The sequence below is a fragment of the Cherax quadricarinatus genome, chromosome 33 (genome assembly GCF_038502225.1).
Source record: "Cherax quadricarinatus isolate ZL_2023a chromosome 33, ASM3850222v1, whole genome shotgun sequence".
Lineage (NCBI taxonomy): Eukaryota > Metazoa > Arthropoda > Malacostraca > Decapoda > Parastacidae > Cherax > Cherax quadricarinatus.
The window spans coordinates 27,443,595-27,458,218 of record NC_091324.1 but is presented as its reverse complement, the minus strand read 5'-3'; the positions used below and the strand labels follow the sequence as shown (position 1 = coordinate 27,458,218).

General features: G+C 37.9%; 1 protein-coding gene across 3 annotated transcripts in view; it reads right to left on the bottom strand.

Moving 5' to 3' along the window:
• Pop2 (CCR4-NOT transcription complex subunit Pop2) overlaps positions 1-14,624 on the bottom strand; it is a 44,889-nt gene that overhangs the window by 6,788 nt on the left and 23,477 nt on the right. For all 3 annotated transcript variants that reach the window (XM_053783817.2, XM_053783818.2, XM_053783819.2), the window contains one exon: positions 1,112-1,252. In XM_053783817.2, the coding sequence (XP_053639792.1) occupies positions 1,112-1,252 (141 nt within the window). The remainder of the gene's footprint in view (positions 1-1,111; positions 1,253-14,624) is intronic.

The window sequence follows — 14,624 nt, the reverse complement described above, 5'->3', positions numbered from 1 at the left end:
TAGCATATCACCAGAGGCTCACTTCAGGCAAATAATTTCCGCAGGCAATGCCCATACAGCAATTCTAAGAGAAGCCTTCAGGAATCTCAACAAAGAGTCATCCTGGGCCCTTTATAAATACAACATATGTCAGGCCCATCTTAGTGTATGAAGCAACAACATGGTAACCACATCTGAAAGAGCAAGTTAAAAAACTGGAGAAAGTGCAGATGTAAAAAGGCTAATTCTAGAGTTACAGGGGTATGAGTTATGAGGGGAAGCCAACAGAATTGAATCTAACAACCTTGGAAGACAGAAGAACCAGGGAAGACATGATAACATGCAAAATATTCAGAACTAATAGGGTAGACAGGGATAGGCTGTTTGAGAGGTGAAAAACAGGTACTCATGGGCACAGCTGGAAGTTAAAGACTGATGAGTTATGTCACAGGAATGTCAGGAAGTATATCTTCAGTCCCAGGGTGGTCAGGAAGTGGAATGACCTCAACAAGTATGTGGTGGAAGAAGGCTCCATATATAGTTTTAAAAGCAGGTACAATAGGGCCCACAAAGCTAGGAGAGAGTGAATCTGGCAAGTGGCAAGTTGAGAGGCAGGGCCAGGAGCTAGACTCTTTTATCCACATACAGGTGATGACATATAAGTAAATACCGAATAAATGCACTAACCATTCCAACACTTTATCACCACTTACTTTCAGAATCTGTTTTAGGTCATACAGTCATCACCTGAGTAGTTAAACCATAATACATTGTGTGGACCCTGTCGACCTTAGATTTTTTCAAATGTATGAATACATGTAAGAAGACCCAAAGAGTTGTCCTAAGGTAAAAACTATTGGCAGGTGGCAGATTTGTGGGTACAAAAAATGGTATGTACTAGTATATTGAGCACAGTACCACCACCTGCATACTAGTATATCAGATACATAGTTAAAGGGTTAATATATGATAGTGTAAACATTTTCTCAGGCTTTTATATGCATTTGAAAGTGAAATATGACACTTTCATTTTACAGCAGTAGCCCAGAACCTAACCTACTGTATAAGTGGGGGCCTGCCTGTCTTAGTCTTGATATATGGAAAAATAATAGTCTTAGACAATAATACATACCTCTTTCATTTTGAAGAAAGCTGCACCTGTAAGGAGTGAATCTGACCCAGCTTGATGCTGAGGACCCACACGCTCTAGTTCTAGCTGTTCTGCAACTTCCTGCAACCCTCCTTTCAGGTTCTTGCAGGATTTCATCAGGTACTGGAAAAATATGCATATATATACATTACAGATGTTTGAAAATTAAAGTTCTGCAGGATTCAAAGTTGGAACTACTAAAATTTGAATAAGAAAGCAAGATATTAAAACAGATACAATGTATTGTTACACCTAGTTATCTTAGTATGATTATAAACTGCCCTAGCAAATTGCCATAGCAAATTAAAATTTGCTATAGCATAAATTAAACAATGAAAACAAGGAGTACCCATATTCAGGACTACACGAACATGAATCACATTTTACCAACTGTGCCTTCAGCACGTGTGAATACTGGAACTCACTGTTTTACTTTTTCAACCCCATTTTGATAAGCCCTAAATGGCACCCCAAAGTTCCAAACCCTCTGTCACTTAGTATTTCTCAATGGAAGCCTATGTACACAATAACATGAATATAACCCTTTCAGGGTTTCGGCCGTACTAGTACGGCTTACGTGCCAGCGTCCATGACGTACTAGTACTCATAAATTCTAGTGCCTTCAAATCTAGTGAGAGAAAGCTGGTAGGCCTACATATGAAAGAATGGGTCTATGTGGTCAGTGTGCGCAGTATAAAAAAAATCCTGCAGCACACAGTGCATAATGAGAAAAAAAAAACTGACCATGTTTTTGGATTAAAACAGGGAATTTGCACTATATTTTCGTATGGTATTTATTGTTGTATTCTAGTTTTCCTGGTCTCATTGTATAGAATGGAAGACATATTACAGAAATTGTGATGATTTTGAGTGGTTTTACAATGAAAAGTACCTTGAAATTGAGCTCAAAGTACCAGAAATGTTCGATTTTTACCAAAGTTCAAAAGTAAACAAATCATGCTAAGCGTCCAATACACGTCAACTGGCGAGTCTAATATTCTTTCATAAGTGCGCCGATATTATTTATACCATTTCTGCACTAATGCAGTAGTCTGCATAACAGTAAATCTTATTTTTTTTTGTGAGAATAAAAATTCAAAGTGGAAAGCAAAAGAAATGTAAGAGGGGCCTGGGGACGTGACTAATGAACAGAGGAAATGTTATTTTAGTGCCAGGAATGTCTTTCTTGTTTATTCTGGACCCTATTTGGAAATTGGCATCTTTTGAAATTTGTGTGAAACTGGCAAAATTGCTAAATTCTGACCACTGTATTGGATAGTTGAAATCAGTAAATTGGTGGTTTCTTGTACTCATTCGATAGAAAAAAATGGAGTTCTAGCGAAATAGTTACGATTTTTGTCGACTAGTACATAGGAATTGGCCGAAAATAGGGCTCAAAGTGGGCAAAATCGCCGATGCGTAAACATCGTCGAGACCGCTAACCTCGCGAGACCATAATTCCGTAAGTTTTCCATCAAATTTCATACTTTTGGTGTCATTATGATCGAGAAAAGATTCTCTATCTTTTCATAAGAAAAAAAAATTATATTTTTGGAACTTGGGGGACCCTGAGAACAAGTCTCTGAGAGGGCCTGTGGACCCTGAAGGGGTTAAATCAAGGTCTACTATGGGATGGGTAAAGCCAAGAAGGTAGTATAATGCAATCCTTTATTGACAATGTTTTGCTCACACAGTGGGCCATATCAAGACACAAACAAATCTACCTGGAAAGATAGGATATATATATATATATATAATATATATATATATATATTTTTTTTTTTTTTTTTTTTTTTCAACAAGTCGGCCGTCTCCCACCGAGGCAGGGTGACCCAAAAAAGAAAGAAAATCCCCAAAAAGAAAATACTTTCATCATCATTCAACACTTTCACCACACTCGCACATTATCACTGTTTTTGCAGAGGTGCTCAGAATACAACAGTCTAGAAGCATACACATATAAAGATACACAACATATCCCTCCAAACTGCCAATATCCCAAACCCCTCCTTTAAAGTGCAGGCATTGTACTTCCCATTTCCAGGACTCAAGTCCGACTATATGAAAATAACCGGTTTCCCTGAATCCCTTCACTAAATATTACCCTGCTCACACTCCAACAGATCGTCAGGTCCCAAGTACCATTCGTCTCCATTCACTCCTATCTAACACGCTCACGCACGCTTGCTGGAAATCCAAGCCCCTTACCCACAAAACCTCCTTTACCCCCTCTCTCCAACCCTTTCGAGGACGACCCCTACCCCGCCTTCCTTCCCCTATAGATTTATATGCTTTCCATGTCATTCTACTGTGATCCATTCTCTCTAAATGACCAAACCACCTCAACAACCCCTCTTCTGCCCTCTGACTAATACTTTTATTAACTCCACACCTTCTCCTAATTTCCACACTCCGAATTTTTTGCATAATATTTACACCACACATTGCCCTTAGACAGGACATCTCCGCTGCCTCCAACCGTCTCCTTGCTGCTGCATTTACCACCCAAGCTTCACACCCATATAAGAGTGTTGGTACTACTATACTTTCATACATTCCCTTCTTTGCCTCCATAGATAACGTTTTTTGACTCCACATATACCTCAACGCACCACTCACCTTTTTTCCCTCATCAATTCTATGATTAACCTCATCCTTCATAAATCCATCCGCCGACACGTCAACTCCCAAGTATCTGAAAACATTCACTTCTTCCATACTCCTCCTCCCCAATTTGATATCCAATTTTTCTTTATCTAAATCATTTGACACCCTCATCACCTTACTCTTTTCTATGTTCACTTTCAACTTTCTACCTTTACACACATTCCCAAACTCATCCACTAACCTTTGCAATTTTTCTTTAGAATCTCCCATAAGCACAGTATCATCAGCAAAAAGTAACTGTGTCAATTCCCATTTTGAATTTGATTCCCCATAATTTAATCCCACCCCTCTCCCAAACACCCTAGCATTTACTTCCTTTACAACCCCATCTATAAATATATTAAACAACCATGGTGACATTACACATCCCTGTCTAAGACCTACTTTTACCGGGAAGTAGTCTCCCTCTCTTCTACACACCCTAACCTGAGCCTCACTATCCTCATAAAAACTCTTTACAGCATTTAATAACTTACCACCTATTCCATATACTTGCAACATCTGCCACATTGCTCCTCTATCCACTCTATCATATGCCTTTTCTAAATCCATAAATGCAATAAAAACCTCCCTATCTTTATCTAAATACTGTTCACATATATGCTTCAATGTAAACACCTGATCTACACATCCCCTACCCACTCTAAAACCTCCTTGCTCATCCGCAATCCTACATTCTGTCTTACCTCTAATTCTTTCAATTATAACCCTACCGTACACTTTTCCTGGTATACTCAGTAAGCTTATTCCTCTATAATTTTTACAGTCTCTTTTGTCCCCTTTCCCTTTATATAAAGGGACTATACATGCTCTCTGCCAATCCCTAGGTACCTTCCCCTCTTTCATACATTTATTAAACAAAAGTACCAACCACTCCAACACTATATCCCCCCCTGCTTTTAACATTTCTGTCATGATCCCATCAGTTCCAGCTGCTTTACCCCCTTTCATTTTACGTAATGCCTCACGTACCTCCCCCACACTTACATTCTGCTCTTCTTCACTCCTAAAAGATGGTATACCTCCCTGACCAGTGCATGAAATTACTGCCTCTGTTTCTTCCTTAACATTTAAAAGTTCCTCAAAATATTCTCGCCATCTACCCAATACCTCCATCTCCCCATCTACTAACTCCCCTACTCTGTTTTTAACTGACAAATCCATATTTTCCCTAGGCTTTCTTAACTTGTTTAACTCGCTCCAAAATTTTTTCTTATTTTCATTAAAATTTCTTGACAGTGCCTCTCCCACTCTATCATCTGCTCTCCTTTTGCACTCTCTCACCACTCTCTTTACCTTTCTTTTACTCTCCATATACTCTGCTCTTCTTATAACACTTCTGCTTTGTAAAAACCTCTCATAAGCTACCTTTTTCTCTTTTATCACACCCTTTACTTCATCATTCCACCAATCACTCCTCTTTCCTCCTGCCCCCACCCTCCTATAACCACAAACTTCTGCCCCACATTCTAATACTGCATTTTTAAAACTATTCCAACCCTCTTCAACCCCCCCACTACTCATCTTTGCACTAGCCCACCTTTCTGCCAATAGTCGCTTATATCTCACCCGAACTTCCTCCTCCCTTAGTTTATACACTTTCACCTCCCTCTTACTTGTTGTTGCCACCTTCCTCTTTTCCCATCTACCTCTTACTCTAACTGTAGCTACAACTAAATAATGATCCGATATATCAGTTGCCCCTCTATAAACATGTACATCCTGGAGCCTACCCATCAACCTTTTATCCACCAATACATAATCTAATAAACTACTTTCATTACGTGCTACATCATACCTTGTATATTTATTTATCCTCTTTTTCATAAAATATGTATTACTTATTACCAAATTTCTTTCTACACATAGCTCAATTAAAGGCTCCCCATTTACATTTACCCCTGGCACCCCAAATTTACCTACTACTCCCTCCATAACATTTTTACCCACTTTAGCATTAAAATCCCCAACCACCATTACTCTCACACTTGATTCAAAACTCCCCACGCATTCACTCAACATTTCCCAAAATCTCTCTCTCTCCTCTACACTTCTCTCTTCTCCAGGTGCATACACGCTTATTATAACCCACTTTTCACATCCAATCTTTATTTTGCTCCACATAATCCTTGAATTAATACATTTATAGTCCCTCTTTTCCTGCCATAGCTTATCCTTCAACATTATTGCTACTCCTTCTTTAGCTCTAACTCTATTTGAAACCCCTGACCTAATCCCATTTATTCCTCTCCACTGAAACTCTCCCACCCCCTTCAGCTTTGTTTCACTTAAAGCCAGGACATCCAGCTTCTTCTCATTCATAACATCCACAATCATCTCTTTCTTATCATCTGCACAACATCCACGCACATTCAGACTTCCCACTTTGACAATTTTCTTCTTCTTATTCTTTTTAGTAATCTTTACAGGAAAAGGGGTTACTAGCCCATTGTTCCCGGCATTTTAGTTGACTTTTACAACATGCATGGCTTACGGAGGAAAGATTCTTATTCCACTTCCCCATGGATATAAAAGGAAAATTAATAAGACCAAGAACTATTAAGATAAAATCAAAGAAAACTCAGATGAGTGTGTATAAATAAATGTGTACATGTATGTGTAGTGTGACCTAAGTGTAAGTAGAAGTAGCAAGACATGCCTGTAATCTTGCATATTTATGAGACAGACAAAAGACATCAGCAATCCTACCATCATGTAAAACAATCACAGGCTTCGTTTTACACTCACTTGGCAGGACGGTAGTACCTCCCTGGGTGGTTGCTGTCTACCAACCTACTACTTATATATATATATATATATATATATATATATATATATATATATATATATATATATATATATACTTATATAAATATATATATATAAATATATATATATAAATATATATATATATATATATATATATATATATATATATATATATATATATATATATATATATATATATATATATATATATATATATATATATATATATATATATATATATATATATATATATATAGTGAGTGTAGTGATGTGAAGTGTCGGGTGAGGTATACTGAAGCCGACTTGTTGGGTAGAATAATGACAGGTATAACAAATATATGGCTGGGAAGAAGTTGGATTTAAGAGGGACTTATCTAGCTTAGACCAATAGGCATTTCCCTCTTGAATCCAATCTTTTCTCAGCCATGTATCTGTCCAACCTAATATTATTCTATTCAAGCCAGTTTTAACATACAATCAAACCTCAGTGTTTGAACGAACTAAACCTCAACTGAAATGGAGTCTGAACAATTTTGTTTAGAAAAAAATACTAACCCATTCACATCACTACACTCACTATATATATGGACATCCTCTCCCCAGAAAGATTTGTCTGACTTGTAATGCTGTCAGTAAAGAATGGCATTATACTGCCTTTGTGTCTTTATTTATCATCAGTATTTTCTATCATTTCTCTCCACCATCTACCAATATTGTATTGCTGATCATATAAATTTCATAGAAATCCTAAGGAAGCCCAATTCACGAAATATGACTGCATACAAGGGTGTTCCTTCCAGGCTTTTGTTACAGACTAAACATCCCACCAAAATTACCAATTCTTACTGAAATAAAACTGAAATAAGGCCTTAGGAAATAAAAGAAACAAGTTTCAAAAGAATACATGAAAACAGATTATTTTCACCATATTAGCTATCTCGAACCAAGGTAGGGTGACCAAATAAAAGGGAGCATTAACCATTATTCATCCAATAGGCATCTTGTCAGAAATGTACAAACATCACAATTCAAATAACCCTCCAAACTGCAACATTCCCACTCCTCCTTCAGAGTGCAGGTACTGTAGTACTATACTTCCCACCTACAAGATTCAAGTCTAGGTACTTGGTTGTCCTGAATCCCTTCAAAAATGCTAGCTTACTCCCACTCAAACAGAATACAGTGGAACCCTGAGTTTCGTACAGCTCCCAACTTGAACAATTATGTAAGAGTATTATTGTAAGTACTTACGTAAGTGTATTTTTGGGGGCCTGAAACAGACTAATCTAATTTACATTATTCCTTACGGGAACAAATTCATTCAGTAACAGCACCCGAACAGCCTTCTGGAACGAATTATGGCCGAAACTCGGGGTACCACTGTATTACATCCCTAAAAACCACTTTGTCTCCACTTATTCCAGTCTAACACACATATGCCAGCTGGAAACTCAAACTCCTACCACTTAAAACCTTCACAATCTTCCTTCAACCTGTCACTGAACAACTCCTCCCCTCCTTTCTTCTGTCTAAGATTTATATGCCCTCTTGGTCATCCTATTCTTCTCCATCCTCTTTAAATGCCCAAACTGCCTCAACAATCCCTGCTATGCTACCTGAATAATGCTTTTCATAACCCCACACAATCTTTTAATATCTGCACTGTTAATTCTTAGCAAAATATTCACACCACACATTGATGCCATACCTTCATTGCCTCCAGCCTCCTCCTCACTGCTACATTTAAAGACCATGCCTTACACCTATATAGGAGGGCTGTTTCCACTATACTTTAGCACATTCCTCCTCTTGCCTCCATAGATAAAACTTCTTTGTCTCCTGTGTAATGACCCATTTAGTGACTAAATCAGCAAAGCAGTATCGGCAGCCTTTCAGTCTCCACCTTTGATGCAGTGTTTCGATATTTTTATAAAAAAGCTGCTCTACAATGTATTTTTTCTTATCAGTGTTACCAAATGGGGTTATCTGCAGGCCTTTTTGACATTTTCAGCAACATCTTTGCACCATACAGCAGAGAATAGGCACAAAACACATGGTAATCGCAGTGAATAATGAACATAGGTGAAGACCGTTGATAATAAACTGTCGCCAATAAAGTGTCACAGCTCCACCAAGGGTATGTGAAGTTGTCTCAAAACTGTCTGGGTACACAGAGACCTGAGCAATGCTGGGAATCTCCCCAGAGCCAACTGGAATCTTCCATTTGTCGCATCATGTCGGCCTTTGAAAAAAAAGCTTCAGATTTTGGAGCTTTTAAAATTTCAGAATTTTGGATAAAAAATACTCAACTTGTATTATATAAACAGAATCACACTTATCTTTTAAGTTGTCTTAAAATTTTATTAACATCAAGCTTGAACTGCAAGAAAATATTGTACAAAATGTTATTTGTTCTAAGTACATGTAAACAGTAATTAGGCAATTATTTAAAGATCATGCTTCCCATATGTTCAAAAAGTAAATTATTTTTCTTTTATTTATCTTGCAATTTTTTTGAAATTTCAGGCATATCATATATGTATATTTATACAGTGGAACCTCAAAAATCGAACGTATCACATATCGAACGTTTCGAAAATAGGACCATTTTTTCGGACAAACTGTGTCCCTATTATCGAACGCACCCCTATTTTCGGACCGCCAGGTACAGGATCTGTCTGCCGGCCCGCTCTGTCCGCGTCCCCGCGCAGGCGCTGTGAGCAGTCTAGCTTTGTTTATGCTTGAGTGAACACTAACCTGCGCTCTCATTCACATATTTTACAATTATTTCGTTGTGTTTAGTGCTTGTGGGACTGTGAAATAAGCTGCCATGAGCCCAAAGAAACTTGCTAGTGGTACCCCTGTGGTAAAGAAAGTGAGAAACACCATAGATGTGAAGAAGGAAATAATACAGAAGTATGAGAGTGGTGTGAGACTTGTTGAGCTTGCCAGGATGTATGGGAAAAACAAGTCGACCATCGGTTCTATCCTGGCAAAGAAAGAACAAATCAAGGAAGCTGATGTTGCGAAAGGTGTTAATATGCTAACCAAAAAAAGACCACAAATAGTTGAAGAGGTTGAGAAGTTGTTGCTGGTGTGGATCAAGGATAGAGAGATTGCAGGTGATAGTGTTTCAGAGACGATTATTTGCGAAAAGGCAAGGAAGTTGCATGCCGATCTGGTACAGAAAATTCCTGGAACCAGTGCTGATAGTGAATTTAAGGCCAGCAGAGGCTGGTTTGACAGATTTAAGAAGCGTAGTGGCATACACAATGTTGTAAGACATGGTGAGGCAGCCAGTTCAGACAAACAGGTGGCTGAGAAGTTTGTACAGGAGTTTAAGGGGTACATAGACAGTGAAGAATTCAAACATGATCAAGTGTTTAATTGTGATGAAAGAGGCTTGTTTTGGAAGAAAATGCCAAAAAGGACCTTCATCACACAGGAGGAAAAGGCACTGCCAGGACACAAGCCTATGAAAGACAGGCTTACTCTTTTGTTCTGTGCTAATGCTAGTGGTGATTTTAAAGTGAAGCCTTTATTTGTGTATCATTCAGAAAATCCCAGTGTGTTTAAGAAAAACAATGTCTTTAAGAACAAGTTATGTGTCTTGTGGAAAGCTAATCATAAGGCATGGGTCACAAGACAAATTTTCAAAGAGTGGGTCTATGAAGTGTTTGGCCCCAGTGTAAAAAAAATACCTCCAGGAAAAGAAATTGCCACTCAAGTGCCTCCTGTTAATGGACAATGCTCCTGCTCATCCTCCAAACTTATTAGACCTCTTGTCTAAGGACTTCAGTTTTATAAAAGTGATGTTCTTGCCTCCTAACACCACTCTTCTCCTCCAGCCCATGGACCAGCAGGTCATTTCTAACTTCAAAAAACTCTACACAAAAGCAGTGTTTGAAAAGTGCTTTGAAGTGACCACAGACACTAAGTTGACCAAAAGAGAGTTCTGGAGGAATCACTTCAACATCTACAACTCCATAAGCCTTATAGGTAAGGCTTGGGAGGGAGTGACTTCCAGGACTTTGAACTCTGCTTGGAGACAATTGTGGCCAGATTGTGTCCAAAAGAGGGATTTTGAAGGGTTTGAGGCTGACCCTGACCCTGACCCAGCTCACCCTCTGCCTGTTGTGGACTCTATTGTGGCATTGGGGAACACCCTGGGGTCGGAGGTGAGTGGTGAGGATGTGGAAGAGTTGGTGGAGGACCACAGGGAAGAGCTAACCACTGAAGAGCTGCAAGAGCTTCATCTGGAGCAGTATCAGACCACAGCTGAGGAACTTGCTTCAGAGGAGGAGGAAGAGGGAGTGGATTAGGTGCCTTCTTCAAAGATTAAGGAGATTTGTGCCAAGTGGAATGATGTCCAAATGTTTGAGCAGAAGTACCACCCTGAGCAAGCTGAAACAAGCCATCTTTGCAACAAGTTCAGTGACAGAATCATGTCCCATTTTAGGGAAATGTTAAAGAGGCGCCAGAAACAGAGGACTGTGGACAGTTATTTTGTGAGACAGGGGTCCAGTGACTCTCAAGCTGGTCCTAGTGGCATTAAAAGACAGAGAAGGGAAGTAACCCCAGAGAGGGCTTTACCTGAAGTCCTCATGGAAGGGGATTCTCCTTCCAAACACTAACCCCAACTCCCTCTCTCCTCCTCCCTATCTTCCAGATGCCATCACCAATCTTCAATAAAGGTAAGTAAAAATGTTATTTTATATGTATTACTATACATAATTAAAAACTATAGTATTTGTTGTATGTAAAACTGTAATTAATCTCTATAAAATGTATTTTTTGTGTGAATATTTTTGGGTTTCTGGAACGGATTAATTGTATTTCCATTATTTCTTATGGGAAATATTGCTTCGAATTTCAGACTTTTTGAATTTAGAACAAGCTCCTGGAACGGATTAAGTTCGATTTTTGAGGTTCCACTGTATCTCCATAGGGAAGTGGAACAGAATTCTTCATCCATAAGCTATGCGTGTCATAAGAGGCGACTAAAATGCCGGGAGCAAGGGGCTAGTAACCCCTTCTCCTGTATACAATACTAAATAAAAGGGGAAACTTTCATTTTTCCTTTTGGGCCACCCCGCCTCGGTGGGATACGGCCGATGTGTTGAAAGAAAGAACATGTAAACAGTAATTAGACAATTATTTAAAGATCATGCTTCCCATATGTTCAAAAAATAAATTATTATTCTTTTATCTTGCAATTTTTTTTTAAATTTCAGGCATATTTTTTTTTTTTTTTTTTTTTTTTTCAACAAGTTGGTCGTCTCCCACCGAGGCAGGGTGACCCAAAAAAAGAAAGAAAATCCCCAAAAAGAAAATACTTTCATCATCATTCAACACTTTCACCACACTCACACATTATCACTGCTTTTGCAGAGGTGTTCAGAATACAACAGTTTAGAAGCATATACGTATAAAGATACACAACATATCCCTCCAAACTGCCAATATCCCAAACCCCTCCTTTAAAGTGCAGGCATTGTACTTCCCATTTCTAGGACTCAAGTCCGACTATAAGAAAATAACCGGTTTCCCTGAATCCTTTCACTAAATATTACCCTGCTCACACTCCAACAGATCGTCAGGTCCCAAGTATCATTCGTCTCCATTCACTCCTATCTAACACGCTCATGCACGCTTGCTGGAAGTCCAAGCATATCATATATGTACGTATATATGTATATATCTCCACAGGGAAGTGGAACATAATTCTTCATCCGTAAGCTATGCGTGTCATAAGAGGCGACTAAAATGCCGGGAGCAAGGGGCTAGTAACCCCTTCTACCGTATAAATTACTATATTTAATTTTGGGCCACCCTGCCTTGGTGGGATACGGCTGGTGTGTTGAAAGAAGAAAGAATATATATATATATACGCATACACATGTATATATATATATATATATATATATATATATATATATATATATATATATATATACAGTGGACCCTCGACCAACGATATTAATCCGTTCCTGATAGCTCATCGTTAATCGAAATTATCGTTAGTTGAGTTAATTTTCCCCATAAGAAATAATGGAAATCAAATTAATCCGTGCAAGACACCCAAAAGTATTGAAAAAAAAATTACCACATGAAATATTAATTTTAATACACACAAACTGAAGAAGACATGTACAATTACATGACACTTACCTTTATTGAAGATCTGGTGATGATTGATGGGATGGGAGGAGGGGAGACTATGGATGGTGTTAGTGTTTAGAAGGGGAAGCCCCTTCCATTAGGACTTGAGGTGTCAAGTCCTTTTCTGGGGTTACTTCCCTTCTTCTTTTAATACCACTAGGACCAGCTTGAGAGTCACTGGACCTCTGTCGCACAACATATCTTTCCATAGAGGCCTGTACCTCCCGTTCCTTTATGACATTCCTAAAGTGTTTCACAACATTGTCAGTGTCACAATTAAACACTTGTTCAGGTTTCAATTCTTCACTGTCTATGTACTCCTTGAATTCCTGCACATATTTTTCAGCTGCTTTTTGGTCCAAACTGGCAGCCTCACCATGCCTTATCACACTATGTATGCCACTACGATTCTTAAATCTCTCAAACCAACCTTTGCTGGCCTTAAATTCACTCACATCACCACTAGTTGCAGGCATTTTTCTAATTAAATCCTCATGTGACTTCCTAGCCTTTTCACATATGATCGCTTGAGAGATGCTATCTCCTGCTATCTGTTTTTCATTTATCCACACCAATAACAGTCTCTCAACATCTTCTATCACTTGTGATCTCAGTTTCGAAAACATAGTTGCACCTTTGGCAAGGACAGCTTCCTTGATTGCCGTTTTCTTGGCCACAATAGTAGCGATGGTTGATTGGGGTTTTGTGTACAACCTGGCCAGCTCGGAGATACGCACTCCACTTTCATACTTAGCAGTGATCTCTTTCTTCATATCCATAGTAATTCTCACCCTTCTTGCTGTAGGGTTGTCACTAGAAGCTTTCTTGGGGCCCATGGTGACTTATTTTGCAGGTGCAATCACTAAAAACGCTGTGATAATATGAAATGTTCCGATCGTATGTTTGGATGGGACTGCAGTGGCTGGCTGGCTTGTAAACACTGGCCACAAGTGGACGCATCTCAGACGGAACGAATCGTGTTGGTCGAGTTTTTTAACGCTAGTCGAGGCAAAATTTTTGCGTTAAAATGTATCGCTAGTCAGATTTAACGTTAGACGATGCCATCGTTGGTCAAGGGTCCACTGTATATACACGTGTATGCGTATATATATGTATTGTTTTGCATACACATGTATATATATATATATATATATATATATATATATATATATATATATATATATATATATATATATATATATATATATATATATATATATATATATATATATATATATATATATATATATATATATATATATATATATATATATATATATATATATATATATATATATATATATATATATATATATATATATATATATATATATATATATATATATATATATATACATATATATATATATATATATATATATATATATATATATATATATATATATATATATATATATATATATATATATATATATATATATATATATATATATATATATATATATATATATATATATATACATATATATATATATATTCATTTTAACATGTCGGCCGTCTCCCACCAAGGAAGAGTGACCCAAAAGAAAGAAACACCCAAAAAGAAAGAAAAAACTTTATCAATTAACACTTTCACCATCACTCATACATATTCACTGTCTTCACAGAGGCACCCAGATACGACAGTTTGGATAGTCACTCCAAACCGCCAATATCCCAAACCCCTCCTTTAAAGTGCAGGCATTATACTTTCCATTTCCAGGACTCAAGTCCGGCTAACCGGTTTCCCTGAAACCCTTCACAAAATATTACCCTGCTCAGACTCCAATAGCTCATCAGGCCCCAAAAATCATTTGTCTCCATTCACTCCTATTTAACACGCTCACACACGTTTGCTGGAAATTCCAACCCCTCGCCCACAAAACCTCCTTTGCCC